Here is a 21,128-nt window from a genome sequence, read left to right as displayed (position 1 = left end):
ACAAAATTAGCAGTGAGTGTGAAAAGTTTCTGTGTGTGGAGTTCAACACCGTCCACTCAGAAGCTGCATCACTGGATGGTAGATTTAAAAAGCTTGCATTCAGTGACAACAGAGCTGTTGATGAGGCACTTCAGAGAATAACTGCAGCAGCAAAGTGCACTCCCACCCAGCTCCACCATTACAGGGCCAAGTGAAGGAGGAGCCACAGACGTCTGCTGTGTGGAGCCTCTTTGATGAAAGAGCTACAGGAGATGCTGCAAAGAGAAATACTACAGCTGATGTTATGATGGAGATGAAATGTTATCTTGAGGAGCCCCTCATCCAACAAGGAGAAGGCCCACAGAGCTGGTGGGAGGCCAAGGCCACAGTCTTTCCCTACCTGTTGAAGGTGATGGAGGGGAGACTGTGCATTGTGGCAACATCTGTTCCTTTGGAGGGTCTTCTCAAAAACTGGGCAGATACTAAGGAGAAACCACATCAGCCCATCCAAGCTGAGGCAGCTGGTTTTTCTGAATGTCAACCTGCACTGAGGACAAACTGTTTGGCTGCTGAGTTTGGTTCTGTTCTGTGGATTTGTTTACAGTGGGGCTTTTTGTGTTGAATTAAACTTAAAGGTTTGATTAAAATATTAAACAACAGTAAGAATGCCTGCTTTTGTAACAGAACAAAAACACAAAATTAGGCAATTATAAGGCTTTTCATAAAAACACTACATGCAAAAGGGTTTGTCAGCACACAAAGCATTCACATTTGCCAAGTAAAGCTAAAGTATGAGGCTACAGAGGATAATAACTTAAGAGACATTTGGGAGCCACGAGACGTGCAAGATAATCCAGAGCTTAGATCTAAATAAGGAAGTCTTAACTCAGTAATGGAGAATATCCTCACACATTAAGAAGCACCGAGGGAGGGAAGTCCTTCATTACTCTGTCAGTCAGGTAGGTGATCAGTGAAGAACAGCACAGAATCTATGTACCTGCATGTTCAGCTCAATTTGTGGATGCAATAAGAAGTAAAGTGAGAGTGATCAGCTTACCAGTGACTGTGATATTAACCAGGTTACTGATGGCACCATTACTGGACTCACACCAGTAAACTCCGGTGTCGTGAGGCACCAGCGTACTGATGGAACATGATTGATCACGTTGCTGTTGTCCCCGCCCATCTCCACACTCAGCCCTCTGCAGTTTGCTTGTGTTTCTCCTCACAGTCCAATCAGAAAAGCTTTGGTCCTCCTCACAGATTACAGTCACAACATCTCCCTCAGAGACATCAGAGCTGTTGGGACTCACGATCAGACGAGCTGCGAGGAAGAAGAGAGGTTAGATATCACTCACGACTGAACTTCTGGGACCGCTCCGCCCCCTGGTGGCCTGATTTGATAGTGAAAAATTATTTTCTACCAGGCTGATGTAATAAAGCTGTGGAATCAGGACTGAGGTTTCGGGCATTTCCCCTCGGCTATTTGCAAGTAAGAAGAGCAAACATCTGAAGAGGCACAAGCTCCAACATTTTAGTAATATGAAGAACAACTTTGTTGCCTGACCAGCACGTTGTGGCCTGCAGCCTTCATAGGTTTAAGGTTTAAAAACATTTTTAGGATTATTTGGTTCAGTGGAAATTACTGCTACTGACAGTGAAAACATTTGCAGACCTTTTCAGAGGATGAGCATTTGTTCGAGGGTCCACTTTCTGCCCTGAGCCTGGTTCTGCCGGAGGTTTCTTCCTGTTAAAAGGGAGTTTTTCCTTCCCACTGTCGCCAAAGTGCTTGCTCATAGGGGGTCATATGATTGTTGGGTTTTTCTCTGTATCTATGAAGCGCCTTGAGGCAACTTTTGTTATGATTTGGCGCTATATAAATAAAATTGAATTGAATTGAATTCTGCCAGCTCTTCATTTCTGTGTATGCACTGGATTCTCTCCCTTTCCTCTCCTTTCACTGGTGGGTGAGAGGAAGTGGGCAAATTCTACAAATGTCATTTAAAGATTAAACGACTCACTACATGTTAGCTAGATAACACACATGTCTTAAAGATATAAAGACCTGGATGGCCGCTAACTTTCTGCTTCTTAATTCAGATAAAACTGAGGTTATTGTACTCGGCCCTGAAAATCTTAGTAATATCGTATCTAAGCAGATTCTTACTCTGACATTGTTGGGGATCACTCCTGAATTTACTTAAGCCTTAGAAAAGTAAAGTAGCCTAACAAAGTAGCTAAAATCGTGGACGTACAGCATTTGGACAGAGAGAGTGATATTAATTTTCTTTGCAAACAAACAAGAATCTTCAGGGTGCAATGTGTGCTGGGCAGCAGCCAGGAGCGAGGTCTCTGGTGAACCAATCCCTCGCTACAGATTCTAGCGAAGGGACGAGGCGTGTCACATCTCTGGTGGGGATGGAGCCTCAGTGCTTCTTTTAATATCTCTGAGCTTTCCCAATCACAACTATCTCTACTGAACTTTGGCTCCGTCTAAACAGTTCTTTGAATTACTTACTAAAACAATATATGACAGTAATGAGAAAGTGGCCACTTTCATGAGTAAATCATGTAAGCCTTATAAGATTTACTTATATGTAGTCTATGTTGTGATTCTACTGGTGTTACTGGTTCTGCTGGTGAGACGATGTGTTCACAGGAAACTTGAAGGTTTGTACATATTCATTCTTATTCATCGTGGTATTTTGTTTCCATTCTGTCATCATAATTTGGTCCATTTAGATTCTTAAATCATAAAAGTGTTTACTTTAACTCATTTCAGCAGATGGAGAAGATGACATCACCAGTGACATCACATACAGTGTTGTGAAATCATCAAATCCTCAACAACCTCCAGTCAAAGAAACCAGAGATGGAGGTTTGTGTGTTCACCCAGGTGTCATCCACATACCTGAACCAATGACTTGGTGGTGTTTCAGGGTAGGATAGCAAAGCCCTCTTTCCCACGTCTTCCATATACAAGTTGCCCACAATGGGTGAAACTGGGGAGCCCACGGCACACCCACGTTCCTGCCTGTAGAACTGACCCTTGTATGTGAAACAGGTGGAATTAAGACACAGTTTCAAAAGCAAGCACACCTGGTCCAACAGCCTTGTCTTGTTCTAACTGCTTCAGACAGTCTGTCACCCTCGTCCTGTGACCACTTCCTGGGTCTCTTTCAGTCTTCAAATATAAAGTTTTTACAGCTTATAGATTTTAAGTTCTGCTCCAATTATTTGGGTAAAGATAATAAACACTTTGATGGCCTATAAGTGAAAGTGAAAATGTGATAAACGAATAATATAAATAATAAATAATAAATAATTATATTTTTTGATAAGTGAAGTTCACTGAACTAAAAGGAAATTTTGGTTTGATGATGGTTGACATGTTTTCCAAATAGAAGTTTTTCCTCTAGTGAGGAGATGCAGGTGCAGCAGAGCATTGCTGGAAGAAATGATCCCAAGGGTGGAATCTCCTGAGAAATCTTCAGAGACCCAGCGAGAAGTAGGGACCATAGCTGACAGCCCAGGCAGGGGTTGAGGTCAAAGGTCATGCTGTTTGGGGACCTACTGGTCATCATGAGAAGATTCTGGAACCACAGCAATGACCATAAAGCTGCACTGGATGGAGAGTTGTGCCACAGGGCTTTCCAGAGGTAATCACGAGGAGATTGTGGACAACAGATGGAGATCTGAAGGATGAGGGGAGCGTTCCAAGCTCCAATCGACAGTGCAGAGAGGAAGTTCAAGGATGGCATCATGATTCTGTGAACAGAAAGCAGAAGCTATGGTGGTGACGGGGAATGACTGACAGCAGTTTCCTATGAACATCACCTAATGCTGTGTCACTGTGCTATGCATGCTTTGACACTCTGAAGAGGGTCTTCCTTTGTGTCATTGTTGTTGTCATTTGCATCATGAACAAGACTGCTGAAGTGACTCAACAGGTGGGGTTACAACAGCAGTAAAATCATTGAATCCAATACCCTTTCCAAAAAAGGTTTTCTGCAGAGACGAAAGGACAATAGAGGAGTCATAAGTATCCCCCCACAGGAAGAATGCATGAAATGAGGTGATGAGGGTTGATAGAGGCCATAAAACAGGAGTGCTGACAAAGGCCTGCAGCCTTGAAGATAACTGAAAGCCACATTGACAAACAGCAAAACTAACTGGTGTGTTTGTTATACCCATGTCTGCATTTGGACTCTGGTCATATGGACAGTGATAGAAACAACTGGAAGAGACATTTATGAAGCTCTGAGGAACTCAAACCACTCTGCATGTGTGATTTACACACCTGGAGGAGATGCACCACAAAGCTGGAACGATTTTGCAAATGTTAATTTCTATGTTTGACTGTTAACATTCATTTGCTTACTTGGAGGGTGTCAATGGAAAATTGTATTTAGTAGTCAGTATAATCTTTTAGTGATATAAGTTTGCATATGGTAGAATGCTGCATGTAACATTCTAGGGTGTTCACCCCACATCCTAGGAGCATGAGAGAGGTCGTACCTTGTCTTATTGTTTTATGGTAGGATTAACGTAGCTATGTCTGTTTTAGTCTAAGTGCCTTTTGGTTTGATGAACTGCTGGACTTTAAGACCAGCAGGTTTAGGGAAGATCTTATGGGGCCACACTCTGACACCCCCCCCCCCCCCCCCCCCACACACACACACACACAATGAAGTATAAAATAAAGACCGGGGCAGTTTCTCAGGCGCGAGTCTCTCAGTCCGGAGACTGCCCTTGCTTGCAAGAAATTCTGTGTGTTTCTCTTCTCTGAGTCTTTGCTGAAGAAGTATTTTAGAATATATTCCTTAACAGAGAGAACGATGCTCGTCACAGTTCTCTCCCTCATGCACGAGCAACACAAAGAGCTCTGGTGACTTGCGTCTTGTCTTTGCCATTGTAGTAGAATTGTCTTGGCGTTCCAGCAATAGGTCTGTGCTAGATGAACGTATCAGCAACCTTCAAACACGTGTGGAGAATTCATTATTTCTTTGACAGATTCTTTAGTAAATAACAGAAAAAAGAAAGTAAGAGAAAAATCACCTGCACAAGTGCCGAGGTAGGTCTCCCTGCAGAATTGGTTTTCCCTTCATCAGGAGCAGCGCTGGGCTGTTTAAATCACGGACAAACAGGATCCTACAGTTGTTTATGTTTTTAAACCCATTTTGCACAGAGAGGCATTTTTTGGAAAATGCATTGATAGTAATGTTGAATATTATTACACATCAAAAAAAATAACTACAGTAAAATAATCACATCGTGACGCCTCTGCCTTTCTAAATGGAGGGACAGTAACTGTGTGTGTATGTAAGCGTATAAAACCTGAAGATGGTAAGATTAACAGTATTTTGTCTCTATCTGCCATTCTGCTATTCATCTCAACAATAACGTGGCGCACAGCGTGGCGTGAAAATAGCCACATGCAATGGAGCAAATTATGGGTGTGTGTGGTTGGAGGATGTGTTCATGCGCACAAAGGGGGGGTGGAAATTTTTCTTGTGAAACAAAGTTTGGGAACCACTGGTTTAAACGATGTTAGCACAGAAATATTAGCTTCTGTCATGACTGATGAAGTTACTGGTTAATAAAGTTTCCAGTAAAGTGTTTAATCGCAGCCACAGATTGACGGTAAATATCCCGTTTTTCTTTAGTGCATCTGTAATAAATATGTGCAAGTTTCAGTGCTTCGTTTAAACTGTATGATACTTATACTGACCCAGGGTCAGTGTAAAATACAATCCCAGCTGTGTGAACAAAGCCTGGCTCCTTTAATCCTGCATGACAAATCTCAGGATGCAGGTTATTATTACTCTTTCCTGCTGGCACACCTGTCACACCTGAGAGTCAGCTAGAAACTTACAGTGACGTGGACATCATGCAAAGACTGCCAGACTCTGTAATACTGCAAATGATCAGTGACTCAGGTTAACAAAAAAGAAAGTAAGAGGAAATTTAATTCTATAAAACGTGAAAAATTCCACACACATGTAACTCACCACTGTGTGAAGATCACAGGGGAGAAATCGTTTCTCTGAGTCAGAGATGAGTGTCAGTAACACAGAAGTTGTCATGGTCCCCGCACCTCTCCAGCTGACAGCAGTCAGGCGCTTTGTTTTGTTTATTCTCCTCTCTCGCCTCTGCTCTCCCTTTCTCTCTCGTCCTCTCCCACTCTCTCTTTCTCCTGCCGGGGCGGAGCTCAGTATGGGCTCCTGCTCCTGGCCCACGCACCTGGAGATGATCAGCACACCTGCCGCTGATTATGAGAATTGGAGTCCTACTTAAGATGGCGAGTCTGCTCTACTCGTCGCTGGATCGTTGAGCCATCAGCGGCAGTCGTCCTGCACTCTGCAAAGTTTGTTCGTGAGTACGTCTGAACCAGGAGACTAACTGTTTCTCTGTCTGTGTATAGATTTCCCCTGGACCTGTTTTCCCTGTGCACGGTGACTGAGCGTGAGCAAGAGTGATGGAGGAAAGAAGAGGAGCTGTGTGTGGTTGCGAGGGCTGTATGGAAATCTCCCCTCCCTGGACTCCTGCCCCTTTCACTCCCAGACCCTGGAACCCCTTTTTCCCAGACACCTGTGTGTGTGTGTGTGTGTGTGTGTGTGTGTGTGTGTGTGTGTGTGTGTGTGTGTCACCGTGGAGAACACTGTAAATAAATTCACTTTTGATTTGAAGAAACTTGTGGTCTGCGCCTGAGTCCGCTCCACTAATCGTGACAGAAGTAAAACTCAGTGTCATGCAGTGACTTTTACACAACCAGATCAGATGAACCAGCTCACACTAAAACATTTTGCTGCACTCTTTACACTTATTTCTTTTCTTTCTGCTTTCTGAGATAAAAGCTCTTTATCAGTAACTTTTACAGCTTCTGGCAGGTTAATGTCGGAACTTTGGAGTGAAACACACCCTTAGTTACAGGAAATAACACCACTGTCTGTAACTAAGTGAATCCACCTTAACACCACCTGTGTGTGTGTGACTGCATTACACTCCCACTGCTGGGAACCTGAACAAGAACCAGAACAAAGTCTAAAATAGAAGCTGACAAACAGCTGCACCACCGAGTGACACTTTATTTTATAAACTTCACAACAGGTTTCATGTTGTGACCTGTGGAGGTGAAAAGACACAAAACCTGTTTTACAGCTTTTGAGCTGCAGGCAGGATTGAAACACACCTTAGTTAAAAGTCAAACAGCAACATTTGTCTCCTCCCCTCACGTCACTCAAACGTGACAAACCAGGAAACAGGAAGTTCTTCGTCCTCAGTAAAGAGAGACGCACAGACGATCAGACTGAGCTCAGACCAAACTAGCAGCTTCCTCTGAGTGAGTCCAGCTACAGGAGAGAAAAGTGGAAAACTCCAACACTGCTGCTTCAAGCTGCTGACGCTCCACACACTGAATGTGAGTTTGAGCAAAAACACGACTCAAAGGAAGTTTCAGTGAAGGTGGTAGAGGAGGGAGGGGAGCCAGGACTGACTGTACTTCCTGTCTGCTGTTTTCAGCTTCACTCACAGACTCAATGGCTTCCAGATCAGAGGAGGATCTCTGCTGTCCGGTCTGTCAGGAGGTCTTCAGAGATCCTGTTATTCTGTCATGTAGCCACAGCTTCTGTAAAGACTGTCTGAAGAGATGGTGGAGAGAGAGACCAACACACGAGTGTCCAGTTTGTAAGGAAATATCAGTGAATGATCCACCTTTAAACCGAGCTTTAAAGAACCTGTGTGAGTCGTTCTTACAGGAGAGAGATCAGAGAGCTTCAGAGGATCTCTGCAGTCTGCACTCTGAGAAACTCAAACTCTTCTGTCTGGACCATCAGCAGCCAGTGTGTGTCGTCTGCAGAGACTCAGAAAATCACACCAATCACAGATTCAGACCCATCGATGAAGCTGCACAACAACACAAGAAGGAACTTCAGGAAACTCTGGAGCCCTTAAAGAAGAAGTTAAAGGTTTGTGAAGAAGTTCAAGTGAAGTTTGATCAAACAGCAGAACACATTAAGGTCCAGGCCCGACACACAGAGAGGCAGATTAAGGAGCAGTTTAAGAAGCTTCACCAGTTTCTAGCAGAGGAAGAGGAGGCCAGGCTGGCTGCACTGAGGGAGGAAGAGGAGCAGAAGAGTGGGATGATGAAGGAGAAGATGGAGGCTCTGAGCAGAGAGATAGCAGCTCTTTCAGACACAGTCAGAGCCACAGAGGAGGAGCTGAGAGCTGAAGACGTCTCATTCCTGCACAACTACAAGGCTGCAGTGGAAAGAGTCCAGCGCTGCCCCCTGCTGGATGATCCACAGCTGCCCTCAGGAGCTCTGATAGACCAGGCCAAACACCTGGGCAACCTGACCTTCAACATCTGGAACAACATGAAGGACATGGTCTCCTACACTCCTCTCATTCTGGACCCAAACACTGCTCATCCAAACCTCATCCTGTCTGAAGATCTGACCAGTGTGAGACGAGGAGGAGAGAGGCAGCAGCTTCCTGATAATCCAGAGAGGTTTGATTATTACTGCTCTGTCCTGGGCTCTGAGGGCTTTAACTCAGGGACTCACAGCTGGGATGTTGAAGTTGGAGACAGTACATGGTGGGGACTGGGTGTGTTAGCAGAGTCTGTGCAGAGGAAGGGAGACATACGGTCTGGATTATGGAGAATACGGTTTAATGGAATTAAAAGTAAATACTCAGCATGCTCACCATCAGAATCTGCTCTCTCAGTAGAGAAGAAGCTCCAGAGGATCAGAGTGAATCTGGACTGGAACAGAGGAAAGCTGTCGTTCTCTGATCCTGATACTAACACACACATACACACCTTCACACACACTTTCACTCACAGGTTGTTTCCATACATTTGGACTGATGGTAAAGTGAAGGTGTGTCCGTTGAAGGTGTCAGTGTCAGTGCAGCAGATGAGTTGAGGATGATGATGTTTCTAATGTTGTTTCCTGTCAGTGAGTTGAAGCTGTTAAACTGCAGCTGTCCTCCTGCTGCCTCGTTGTTCCAAAGCTCTTTGTTTCTCTTTTAGTTTCACTCTTTCTTTCTGTTTCTGCTGTCCACCTTTTCACATGGAAAATCATTTCACTGTTTCTCACTGAATGACTCCCCAAACTAGATTTGAAATTCTATCAAGTTTCTAATCATTACAAGTGATTAACGACATAAGTGACCATCTTCCAATTTTTACAATCTATGATAGGAATTACAAGATCAATAAAATGGACAGTAAAAAAGAGTACAGACGAGTAAGAACAGAAGAAAGAATGAATGCATTTAAAAAAGATTTATTGAAGGAAAACTGGGGTGAAGTATATCAGGAACAGGACGTTAATAGTGCTTATAATAAATTCCTTAGAATATTTACATTACTGTACAATAACAACTGTCCAATAAAGCAATATAGTAGGAAACAGAAATATATGGACTGTCCATGGATAACAAAAGGTCTGCAAAATGCATGTATAAAGAAAAATGCTCCCATAAAAGATTATGGGAAATCCTGAACAGTGTTATAAAATGTGGGACTGGACAAAAGAACTATCCCAAGTATTTCATTTGTAATGACCATGAAGAATACAATATGGATGTTGTGGCAAATAGTCTCAATGAATTCTTTGTAACTGCTGGACCAAATTTAGCAAGAACAATCACTCATCCTGGGAAAGCACAGGAAAAACCCGATACACTGATTGACAGAAATCCATATTCTATGTTTCTCACAGCCGTTGATGAAAATGAAGTTCTTGAAATTGTCAAAAAATGTAAAAATCACAAATCTTTGGATTGTAATGATATTGATATTATAGTGGTTAAAAGAGTCATTGAGGCTATTATAAAACCATTTACATACATCTGTAATTTATCATTTCAAACTGGTCGATTTCCAGACAGAATGAAAATAGCAAAAGTTATACCTCTATACAAATCTGGAAACAAACACCATTTCACAAACTACAGGCCTGTCTCTTTACTACCTCAATTCTCAAAAGTTCTTGAAAAACTGTTTAAAAACAGACTGGAAAAATTTATAGATAAGCATAAACGCGTGAACGCGCGCAAAGCTACTGGTCCGGACGGGATTCCCGGCCGCGTCCTCAAGTCATGCGCGGCTCAGCTGGCTGGAGTGTTTACACACATCTTCAACCTTTCCCTCTCTCTGTCTGTAGTCCCAGCCTGCTTCAAAATGGCCACCATCGTCCCTGTACCCAAATCCTCCACCATCTCCTCATTGAACGACTGGCGACCTGTAGCCCTGACCCCCATCGTGAGCAAATGCTTCGAGAAGCTGGTCAGGGACTTCATCCGCTCTGCACTACCCGACTCACTGGACCCTCTACAGTTTGCATACCGCCACAACAGGTCCACTGATGATGCCATAGCCCTGACACTACACACTGCCCTGTCACACCTGGAGAAGAGAGACACGTATGTGAGAATGCTGTTTGTAGATTACAGCTCAGCATTCAATACCATCGTTCCCTCGAAGCTGGACAGGAAACTGCAGGATCTAGGACTGAGCAGCTCCCTCTGCAGCTGGATCCTTAGCTTCCTGTCTGACAGACGCCAAGTGGTCAGACAGGGCAGCATCACCTCATCCCCCATCACACTGAACACTGGTGCTCCACAGGGGTGTGTACTGAGCCCTCTCCTATACTCACTCTACACCTACGACTGCACAGCCACTAACAGCTCCAACATCATTGTGAAGTTTGCGGACGACACTACAGTGGTGGGTCTTATCACCAACGGTGATGAGACGGCTTACAGGGAGGAGGTCAGCGCCCTGACCCACTGGTGTCAAGACAACCATCTCACCCTCAACGTCGCAAAGACAAAGGAGTTGATAGTGGACTTCCGGAGGTGCAGAGAAGTACACACCCCCATCACCATCAACGGCGCTGCTGTGGAGAGAGTGAGCAGCTTCCGTTTCCTTGGTGTACACCTGGCTGAGGATCTTACGTGGTCAGTACACATAAACAAAACAGTGAAGAAGGCGCAGCAGCGCCTCTTCTTTCTCAGGAGACTGAAAAGATTCGGCATGAGCCCCCGCATCCTCAGGACCTTCTATCACTGTGCCATTGAGAGCATCCTCACTGGATGCATCACCACCTGGTTTGGCAACAGCACCGCCTACAACTGCAAAGCTCTCCAGCGAGTAGTGCGGTGCTCTGAACGGATAATTGGAGGTGAGCTTCCCTCCCTCCAAGACATCTACAGGAAGCGGTGCCTGAGGAAAGCGGGGAGGATCATCAAGGACTCCAGTCACCCCAGCCATAAACTGTTCAGACTGCTTCCATCAGGAAGGAGGTTCTGCAGCATCCGGTCCCGTACCAGCAGACTGAGAGACAGCTTTTTCCATCAGGCCATCAGACTGCTGAACACGTCATAGACACCTCAGCTTCACTACTGGAACTTCAACATTATGCACTCCACACTGTATATAAATGCCACTTGTTTTGCACATATTCAACTCTGTATATTTTATATATTTTATTTATTATTATTATTATTTTTTTTACTATTTAATTTGTAAAAATGTGTATACACACACACACACACACACACACACACACGTAGGATAATATTTAGTATACACATCCAGAAATGCATACACTATTATATATTGTACATATATTTATTAGTTTCAGGTTGGCCATTCTTGTATTTTGCTCGTTTGTGTTGTTGTGTTTTGCACATCTCTGTTGCTTGTGGGGCTCGCACACAAGAATTTCACTCGCATGTGCTGTGCCAGTGTGCCTGCACATGTGATGTGACAATAAAAGTGATTTGATTTGATTTGATTAAACTACTCACTGAGAGTCAGTACGGATTCAGATCAAGCAGATCAACATCATCGGCACTATTAGATTCAATAGAATACATCACAAATTCCATAGACAAAAAGCAATATGTGGCTGGGTTATTCATAGACTTGACAAAGGCATTTGACACTATAGATCATGATATATTAATAAGAAAACTGGAACGTTATGGTGTCAGAGGGGTAGTTTTAGATTGGGTCCGGAGTTATTTAAGTGACAGAAAGCAGTTTGTGAAAATAAATGGTGGTTGCTCCTTATGTATGGACATTGCTTGTGGTGTACCCCAAGGGTCAGTTTTGGGTCCAAAATTCTTCAACTTGTACATTAACGACATCTGTAAAGTGTCCAAAGTATTAAAAATGGTTCTCTTTGCTGACGATACAAACATTTTTTGCTCTGGTGATGATCTGCAGAATTTATTGGAGGATATGACAAATGAAATAAGTAAAGTGAAGTTCTGGCTTGATAAAAACAAATTATCATTAAATTTGAATAAATCTAAACTTATGTTATTTGGAAATAGTAGTTTAAATACAAATGCAAAGATTCAAATAAATGGTGTTGATATTGAAAGAGTCAGTGAAAATAAATTTCTGGGGGTAATAATAGATGAAAAACTTAACTGGAGAGCTCACGTAAGATATATTCATTCCAAAGTATCACGAAGCATTGCAGTACTAAACAAGGCAAAACAGGTATTCGACAGAACATCACTTCACATTCTCTACTGTTTACTGGTTTCACCATACTTAAGCTATTGTGCAGAGGTCTGGGGCAATAACTATAAAACCACATTACATTCACTTTTTACTCTTCAAAAAAAAGCAATTCGAATCATCCACAATGCAGGTTATAGGGAACATACAAACTCACTATTTTTGCAGTCTGAAATATTGAAAATTGACGATATAGTGAAATTCCAAACAGCACAAATTCTATTCAAAGCAAAAAATAAAGAACTGCCAGGTAATATTCAGAGTATGTTTTTTTTGAAAGAAGGAAGTTATAATTTAAGGGGTTTTTGTAACTTCAAAACAATGAAGGTACGTACTACAAGAAAAGGCTTTTGTGTTTCTGTTCAAGGAGTGAAATTATGGAACAAACTGAATATGGAATTAAAGCAATGTCCAAACATAAAACTGTTCAAAAAGAGTTATAAAAATATGATCTTCTCGATCTATAAAGAAAAGGAAAATATTTAAATTATGTGAATGTCTCTATTTAAAAACAAACAAACAAACAATAAATTCATGATGTGATATTATAGTATATAGTATATCAGAAATCTGTTCACTATCTTTATTACAAATTATATCAGTAAGGAAGCTGACTAAATATTCACTGATAATTTATGGGACAGGGGTGGGATTAAATAAGTGTATACTTCTTCCCACTCCCTTTCAACATGTAAATTAATCAGAATGTTTTTTGTATGTAATTTGTATAGTATTTTTTTCTCTCTTATTTCTTTTCTAAATGTACTTGTATATTGTTCACATGTTGAAATAAATTACCAATCAATCAATCAATTCATGTTTCTATTTGATGTGTAAATGGAGATGATTTAGTTTGCTGGGATATGGACTGACATGTGTTGAATGGGAGGAGCAGTTTGTTGTTGTCTTCTTGTCTGTTTATGACAACAATAAATATGTTGTTGAAACAATGATTCATGTTTAACTCCATATATGAAATGTTTCTGATCTTTGAATTCTGTTTGATTAAAGACTTTCTTCATGACACAAATGAGATTTCAGTGTATTAATAGAACTAAATAAGCTCAGAGTTGAAAGGCTGGAGTATTATGTACGTGCTTCACTGTCAGGATCTTCAGGGGGATTCAAAGGGAAACATCAAACTGCTGTAATGAGATAAACTAGTTGGGCTGAACACACTTATCTGTAGTTTGTCTCCATCCAGGATCATCAGAATATAATGAACATGTGTGAAGAGCCACAAAATGCTGCTGCCCTCTCAGCATGATGAGCTCCAGCCTTTGTTAGCAGGACAACAGGAAACATGAGACAACTTTCAGAGACAGTAACCAACTGTGGCCACAAGATGGCAGCAGCTGATCTGAGATCCTTTATTGGACAGAAGGACTCTGCTCTGTGACGTCATCAGAGAGACGGCCTTCACTCTGATAGATCTGACGTCATGTCTGCACTGCGATGATGAAAGCTGATAAACACATTGTTATTGATCCATGAAATCACCTCTGTCCTCTCAAGTGTAGCTGTTTACAGAGCTGAAGAAGTCCTTCATCATCAAAACAGACAAACATGTATTTCCTGTATTAAGTGACGTCATCCTCACTCTGACCTCTTACATACATTCTGTTCAGTTTTCCTGCTGTAAGAAATAAACTGTGTGAAAATAGAAATGCAGGGAAACATCCATTAAGTGAACAAAGTCCAAAGAAATAAACTTGGACTGTTTTTTGAAGCCTAAATAAAATGTGAATAAACTTTATAGATACATTTGAAACCAGCTACTCTGTGACTTTACACACTCACACAGTAACAGAGCTGATTCCTGATTGGAGCAGCACAGAGTTAGTCTTCTTTTCTGGCTGTGGATTGGTTCGTCAGGATTTCCTCCTTTACAGGTTTAAAAACAATCTCTGTTTTTACATTTTTTGACCTCCTTCTTGTGTCTAAAGGTGAAGCAGCACCAGCCTCCTCTGATCCTCATGTTGTAGCTCTGTGTGTCCAGCAGGGGGCAGAACACCTCCAAACTGTGCCAGCAGCTCTCACTGTGAGCTCAGACGTTTGTGGACACTCAGTTTGTTTGAACATAGTAAATAATCAGAGCTTCTCACACTGTTTATGGGGACACCACCTGCCCGAGGGTGTACTGTGTCAGAGAGGTGGTGTATGGTGCTGGGTGTAGTCTCTCTGCTGGTTCACAGTTTTTACTGAGGAGCTGTGTTCATGTCAGGAAGGTTTCGTCTGATCACTGTGGTGCAGTTTGGTTTACTCTGTTTCTGAGTGTTTGTAGGATCAGTCTCTGCAGGTCACCTGATACCTGGCAGTGAAGTGTTTATGAATCAGCTCCGTCAGATTTAATCCAACAGAATAACATGTAAAACACTCCAGGGCTTTTACTCTGAAACTTTCTCCAGAGCTGTCTGGAGTTTTCTTACATTAAAATATTCTGGGATTACCAGACTGTCCACATCATGTGTCCTACAAAACTGTCATCCACAAATATACCCTGACATTAAACCCAAATAGATGTGAGAGCGAGTCATTAGTATCAGTACTGTGTGTGTGTGTGTGTGTGTGTGTGTGTGTGTGTGTGTGTGTGTGTGAGAGAGAGATATTCAGGTAACTTACTGGGTTACTGCACATGCTCACACCTTTTCAGCACAACAGGTGCAGTTTGGTGTTTTACTGCCTCCTGCTGGAACAATGATGGCAGCTCTCAAGACTTTATTGGTTATTGTCATTTCGTGTTACACAGCCTGAAACGAAATACTGTTCCTCAGCAGCCTCTACAGTGCAATAACCAATATATTTTAAAAAGAATAAATACAGTTTAAAGGGAATAAGTTTAAAAAAGAGCAGCAAAAAAGGCATAAATAGCTTAAAATCTAAGTTCTAAAAAAACTTCCAGTTTTTATTAATATTTTATTATTTATCAAATTATTATTATTGTTATTTATTTTTTATTTTTTTTGCCTGTCCCGTTTGGCTCTTTTGCATCAGAATTGTTGTCTAAAGGCGAAGAAAGATGCCCAACGGATTTACTTTACCAAATTGACCATCCCAGCCTTGCCATAATGGTCCATTTGATTCACCTTTTATTGTTTATTTTATTTTCACTTGCTGAATACGGGACAGACTTGACTGGGGGAAAGAAGGCGAGAAAGAAAGAGAAACAGCTGAGAAGAGGGACGGGGGAGAAGGGCAAAAAACAAAAACCAACAGAATGGGCAGAAAAACCAAAAGAAAAAGAAAAAAAATGCATCTATCGATCACCTGGATCACCTGTTGAGAAAGAAAAAAGAAAAACAAGCAGAAGAGAACAAGAGTAATAGAATAAACAACATCACAATGATATATGGGAATATGACAGTAAATACTAAATGTTAAACATTATTGTGCAGCACATAAGATCAACAGAACACAGTGTGCTTTGAGGTAGGAGCCAAAAGGGTGTAGTTTGTGGGTGTGATCACCCGTGTGTACACCTGTGAGCATGGACGCGCTTGTTTTTTGTTTTTTTAAAAGGTTCCTTCATGTAATAATCTGCTAGAGGGTGTGGGGGGGCCACAGCCCCGTCCTCCAGGGCGTGAAGCAGGTGTGGAGGAGATCAAAACTCCAGACATCCAGAGGCCCCCAGAACACAAGAGACCAAGGAAGACCAACAGAGGGGCAGCTGTCCCAGTAAGAGCTGAGGAGAGTCCCAGATGAGGGCTCACTCAGCAGCCACAGGGGAGTTGCAGTGACGCGCCCGTGAGCTCCGCCGGCAGCCAGCTGTGCCTGAGTGACCGAGCCCCAGGCCGAGAGGCCGGGGGCACCCCACCTCCGAAGTGGCCCGAGCGAGCCCCAGGCTCCAGTCCCCGATAAGCGGCCGCCAAGGAGTGAGCCGGTGTGTACCTGGACGCCCATCCCCAGACACAAAGAACCACCAACGCACCGATGTCTGAGGGAGTCCGCCACTGGCAGGGGAAGTGGTGGTGGGGGGAGATAGGCCTCCAAACCTTGGAGGGCCTGAGGTGTCCCCAGAGAGGTGGCGCCTGACACCCAACCTGACATATAGACACAGACATACAGGCACACAGATACAAACATCCATTCCCACCCTCATGCTCTCATGTGCACTCCACACTCAACCAACGTGGAGACAGACATAAAGAGACGCTGTACACACGATCACACACCTTTGCATATTTTGAATGTGATTTGGCTAACTTGAATGACTGAGTGCCTTGTGGATAAGTTACCAAGCAAATTTAATCCATCCATCTTCCTCTGCTTATCCAGGGACTGTCACTAACCAAATTTTTAAGCAGGAGAAAAAATAGCACTTGTAAGGACATGAAAAGCTTTATCGACAAAAACAAGGCACCCTGCCCCTGTAATCTTTTATTTACAATATTGTATTTGGTTAAAATGTTCTGATGGTTCAAATATTTTATTTTCTTTAGTTGTTGCAAAATAATGTGTGTGCCAGTCTCCAATGAGACATTTACAAGTGTGTAACAATATACTATGTCTATATATTTGCAGGTAAAGAGATAAAAACAGTAAATAGTTTGACCTTGGTCTAAAGATAAGTCCACACGGTTGCAGGGAATGTGTGAAAGTTGGCTGTTAATTCCCATTATGTGTGGTTACTGTATATTACTGGTAGTGATGTAGATTAGCCATGATGCTACCGATTAGCAGCTGGAGCTAATTTGCCCGTTCGTGTGGAAACCTCGTGGCGCTGTGGTGGATCTCCACCTGTACTGGGCTGTAATCACAGTGGATTCAGACCTGGGAATCACATCTTCTGTTTATGTTTATTTCATCTATGCTACTGTAAGAAGTATCGGTGTTTCGAGTTTGAAACAAGCCAGGCCACTCACCATAATGCAGTGCACCTAAGAAACTGTGTACAAGTGTATGAAAGTGTTTTTATATATTGCAGAAGATACAGTAAAGGCAGACTCACAAAGCTGCCTAATTCTTTTTAATCAAAGTGTGTAACATATGACATTTTAAAGAATTCTTCATGTGGACATTATCCATGTTTTATTTGTGTAACACAAAGTCACTCATAATGTGACCTCTGTGTTAAATGTAGCAGTGTAGTTTTCATCTCAGAAATCTCCACAATTAAAGAAGAATAACAGCCGTGTTGCATTATTTTTTTAATCCTGATCTTGCTGAGCGACTGTGTTAAAACTTCTTTAAAGAACTGAATTGTTGTCTTATTAATTGCGTTCATTTGATTGATATTTCAGCTTCATTAAAATTTCTCTCTTGGCAGAGGTGGAAACGTCTTTTTTCCCTCTCTGTCTATGTTTCCCTGCTTGGCTTGTACTGTACGTATAATTATGTACACATGTTGTGCAACTGGAACCAGATGATGTTTGAAGATTTGTAATTATCTCGCTGTTTTTTTCCAGAATTGAATGATTGTACAACATATATCTTTAGATTCTTAAAAGAACAAGACTTGGGTGCACAGGTATACATTTATTTGAGATTTTCTCTAATCCACAAGGCACAAAAATTCTTCAGGCTTAAATATCTACATAGACTCACTGAAATCTTTTAAGAAGTGGTGCTAAAGCTTCTACAGAGCCAAGATCAGCTAAAACAGTTGTGTGTCAGTACAGGTTAATCTGATGTGTCACCAAGACTGAAGCTGTCACATTCAAATGAACATTGACTCTACATCTACATCATCAGTGTGCGTGTCATTCATAGAAGCTGCTGGGAGAGTTCAAGTAACATAATAATGAGTATACACACTTTGTACGTCAAAATGTTTTAGAAATGTTAAAGAAAACAGTATAAATGTATAAAGGACTTAAAGAAATTAAAGGAGCAAATTTTAAAATATTTGAGGAAGGGTAAAAAGTAAAGACTGTTATTCATGAAACTATATTTTCATCCAACTCTTGGTAAATAAGTGGTTTAAAGAAAAGTGGACTGTGATCGTTTTCCCGTCAGCTAAGAGAAAAAGACCAAAGAGATCAGCGGGGCCACAAAAAGCAGGAGGTGGGCTGTTGTACTGCTGGCTCTGTTGCAGAGGTCACCCTGGCAGCAGCTGATTTCTCCTCCAATGACTGCTGAGAGCTGTTGAGTTGCTGAATTTGAACAAATCGTCTTGGAGGCACAGCCCTTTACTTTAGTAGTTGTCACTCCTGCTTTCACTGAGAAAACAGAAATTATTCAACTACAAGTTTGAAAAAAGAATCACTGAATGTTCCTCTAAGCAGAAAAGAAGAAACATGCATAAACGTAATGCTGTAGGTCCATTACCTGCTGCTGAGATGCAGTAGTCCTCAGTTCCATTGCAGGTGAGAGTTTTGGTGCAGTCCTTTTCATCACACTGGAAGCACTTTTTCCCATTTGGAGAGGAGATGCTCCAATCTATGAAGCACAAAAATATATGTCATATTTCTTTCATTGATTATTTCGTCAAGTGCCAAAAAACTTCAGATATGCAAATACTGGATTCTTTCTCATCAAGTGAACTTGGTGAGTGAAAAAATAAATTGTCTTAAACCTCATTTTGTAACTTTTTTCACATAATTAATAAAATCTAGTTATTTATCACAACAGGAAATACTATTCCACAATACCAAGAAACATGGTGTGAATTACCAGGGACATCTTGAGAGTTGCAAAGATCAGAGGTGCAACACATGGTGTTAATTACAGCTTGGGAAAATCCAAGGTTGAGTGAGCCATTGAAGCACTGATCAGGTGTAAAACAGGTTCTCCACATAAGTTTTTTTTCCAAACCATCTGAAACCAAAGAGGAACCACTGTCAGCTCAGTAAGGTCAAAAAAGAAAAGAAGAAGAACTATAAAATAAAATCTTACCAGTTTTTGAATTCATTCTGGCTGAACCACAGCGAGTATGGGACGAAGGACAATCTTTTGTCTCAGTGCAGACTCCAGATGTTCCAGGTATGCAATCATAGCATTTCAATGGGCAGGCTGATAAACCACAAAATATTTTTAAAAAGAGAGTTAAATCATGTTTTCTTGCATTAACTGTGTGGATAAATTATGAAACACTGACTAAAATAGATTCAAACAAAGAACAAAAAAAAATCCTTTACAGGAAGTAGACACATTGCTGGGTTGTACATGTTGTAAAAGCAATTTTAAAAAGTTTCATTGAATATTAGAGTACACACTTCCTTTAAAAGAACAGATAACTGAACAAAAACTTGCCTTTAGGGAGCAGCACAATCCCAAGGATCAGCACAAGGATCTGCATCGTGAGATGATCAGACAGAAGTGAATTTTAGTTTAGTTTCTGTTCAGGTTATAAGTAATTCTTATTGGGGGAGTGGTCTCCTCTCTCTGACCACTCCTTAACTCTTCCTTTGACAGTGAAGGAGCCTGACTATCACAAATGTTTATTTGCACAGCAAATATTAGCCTTTCTTCAATTTGTAAATTAACAATCATATTGGCAAACATGTTATTTGAAAAGATCTTTGAACTTTTAGATGCTTCTGAGATCCTATGAAAGCTCGTAAATAATCAGTTCAAAGAAAAGGCTAGTCCAACATTAACACTTTGCATAATTTGAAAATGATTTGGTTCAATCGGTGACTAGCTTTGGGAAAAGCCACTAATGAAATGTAATCAGTTAAAATCCAGGTACAAAACTCTTGTGCAAAAATACTGTACAAATATTACTAGTTTACTAGTGGACTAGTTGCATCAAAGGTCGCACTTCCTGCTGTCACTGCTGTATAAAAGTAAATGGGAGGAGAGAGACCCCACCCTCTACACTGAAAAATCTGCACTTGTTCCACAGTGTTACGACCGGGCTCAAAAGCCACAAAATAAACATGGAAACTAACACTGGAATTTGACAGGGAAGAGGGTGCAACACACGGGGATTAGCAATGGTTTATGTGGGAAGTCAGTGTTTAAAGACGTTCATGATGTCTTTGTAAGCAAACCTATTTAAAAGGTAAACATGAGACGCTGAAAGAACGTCTTTCTACAGTCATGTTGGTGGTCCTGTTTTTTTTTAATTCATGGATTTTTAATGGTAGCAAATGAATAAAATGGCCTAATCAGTTATTCTAAATGTGAATAGAAGTTTATAATGTTTACCAGTTTTTCTCAGTGAGAATAGTGTGTGACAGCTGACAGCGGCATGGTCAGTATTCGGCTGGAGCTTTGAAACCGTGGTGGAGGATGCAGGGTGTCCTCTATAGCCGGGGAGCAGAGAGAACAGTGGGTATGCTCCTGACCCAACATGCAAAAATAATTTACTTCTCACACAATAAGCGAGAGCCAACTTTAGTTTTACCTCATGAGAAAAAGCATTTCTGTAACCTGCTGTGGTCAAATTATCCTCACCAGCATACTGACCTTGGTTGTCAGAGAGTCCTGCTCCAGGACTGGAAAAATATTGCAGTCAAGCATGGATAATGTTTCTGAGAAAAAAACATGTTATAGAATAAGAAAAGGTGTGGCCTGCACCTCAGACGTGCTGCTTTGTTTACAGCAGTGGTCTTCAAACTTTTCACAATAAGTACCACCTTATAAAATATATGGCTCTTAAAGTACCACCTTGTGACCGACATTATAGTAGTATTTAACACCATATACAGTTTACATGAGA

General features: G+C 41.5%; 2 protein-coding genes and 1 long non-coding RNA gene across 6 annotated transcripts; 2 read left to right on the top strand and 1 right to left on the bottom strand.

Moving 5' to 3' along the window:
• Window positions 1-6,310: 6,310 nt before the first annotated feature.
• LOC113017827 (uncharacterized) lies at window positions 6,311-14,294 on the top strand. 2 transcript variants are annotated; one of them, XR_003271589.1, is made up of 2 exons: window positions 6,311-6,354; window positions 13,728-14,294. It is a non-coding gene; the product is annotated as an uncharacterized LOC113017827 (long non-coding RNA). The 2 variants fall into 2 exon arrangements; XR_003271588.1 differs by having other exon boundaries at window positions 6,312-6,358.
• Window positions 7,503-13,395, top strand: LOC113017826 (nuclear factor 7, ovary-like). Of its 3 annotated transcripts, none has more exons than XM_026160933.1 (2): window positions 7,518-8,865; window positions 13,367-13,395. In XM_026160933.1, the coding sequence occupies exons 1-2, from the start codon at window positions 7,518-7,520 to the stop codon at window positions 13,393-13,395; spliced, it is 1,377 nt and encodes a 458-aa protein (XP_026016718.1). The 3 variants fall into 3 exon arrangements, with proteins under 3 accessions (XP_026016719.1, XP_026016718.1, XP_026016717.1); XM_026160932.1 differs by lacking the exon at window positions 13,367-13,395 and adding an exon at window positions 9,014-9,134 and having other exon boundaries at window positions 7,518-8,884; XM_026160934.1 differs by lacking the exon at window positions 13,367-13,395 and having other exon boundaries at window positions 7,503-8,926.
• A 4,152-nt stretch (window positions 14,295-18,446) lies between the features above and the next one.
• Window positions 18,447-19,760, bottom strand: LOC113017814 (phospholipase A2 inhibitor and Ly6/PLAUR domain-containing protein-like). Its single transcript, XM_026160919.1, is given in 4 exon segments — window positions 18,447-18,681; window positions 18,791-18,901; window positions 19,136-19,474; window positions 19,715-19,760. Coding segments are annotated over 4 exon segments (699 nt in total). The 3' UTR covers window positions 18,447-18,478.
• Between the last annotated feature and the right edge of the window lie 1,368 nt (window positions 19,761-21,128).

This window comes from Astatotilapia calliptera, unplaced genomic scaffold, assembly GCF_900246225.1.
Source record: "Astatotilapia calliptera unplaced genomic scaffold, fAstCal1.2 U_scaffold_21, whole genome shotgun sequence".
Classification (NCBI taxonomy): Eukaryota; Metazoa; Chordata; class Actinopteri; order Cichliformes; family Cichlidae; genus Astatotilapia; species Astatotilapia calliptera.
Note: the sequence above shows the minus strand (reverse complement) of the source record. Positions and strands in the feature narration are given on the sequence as shown.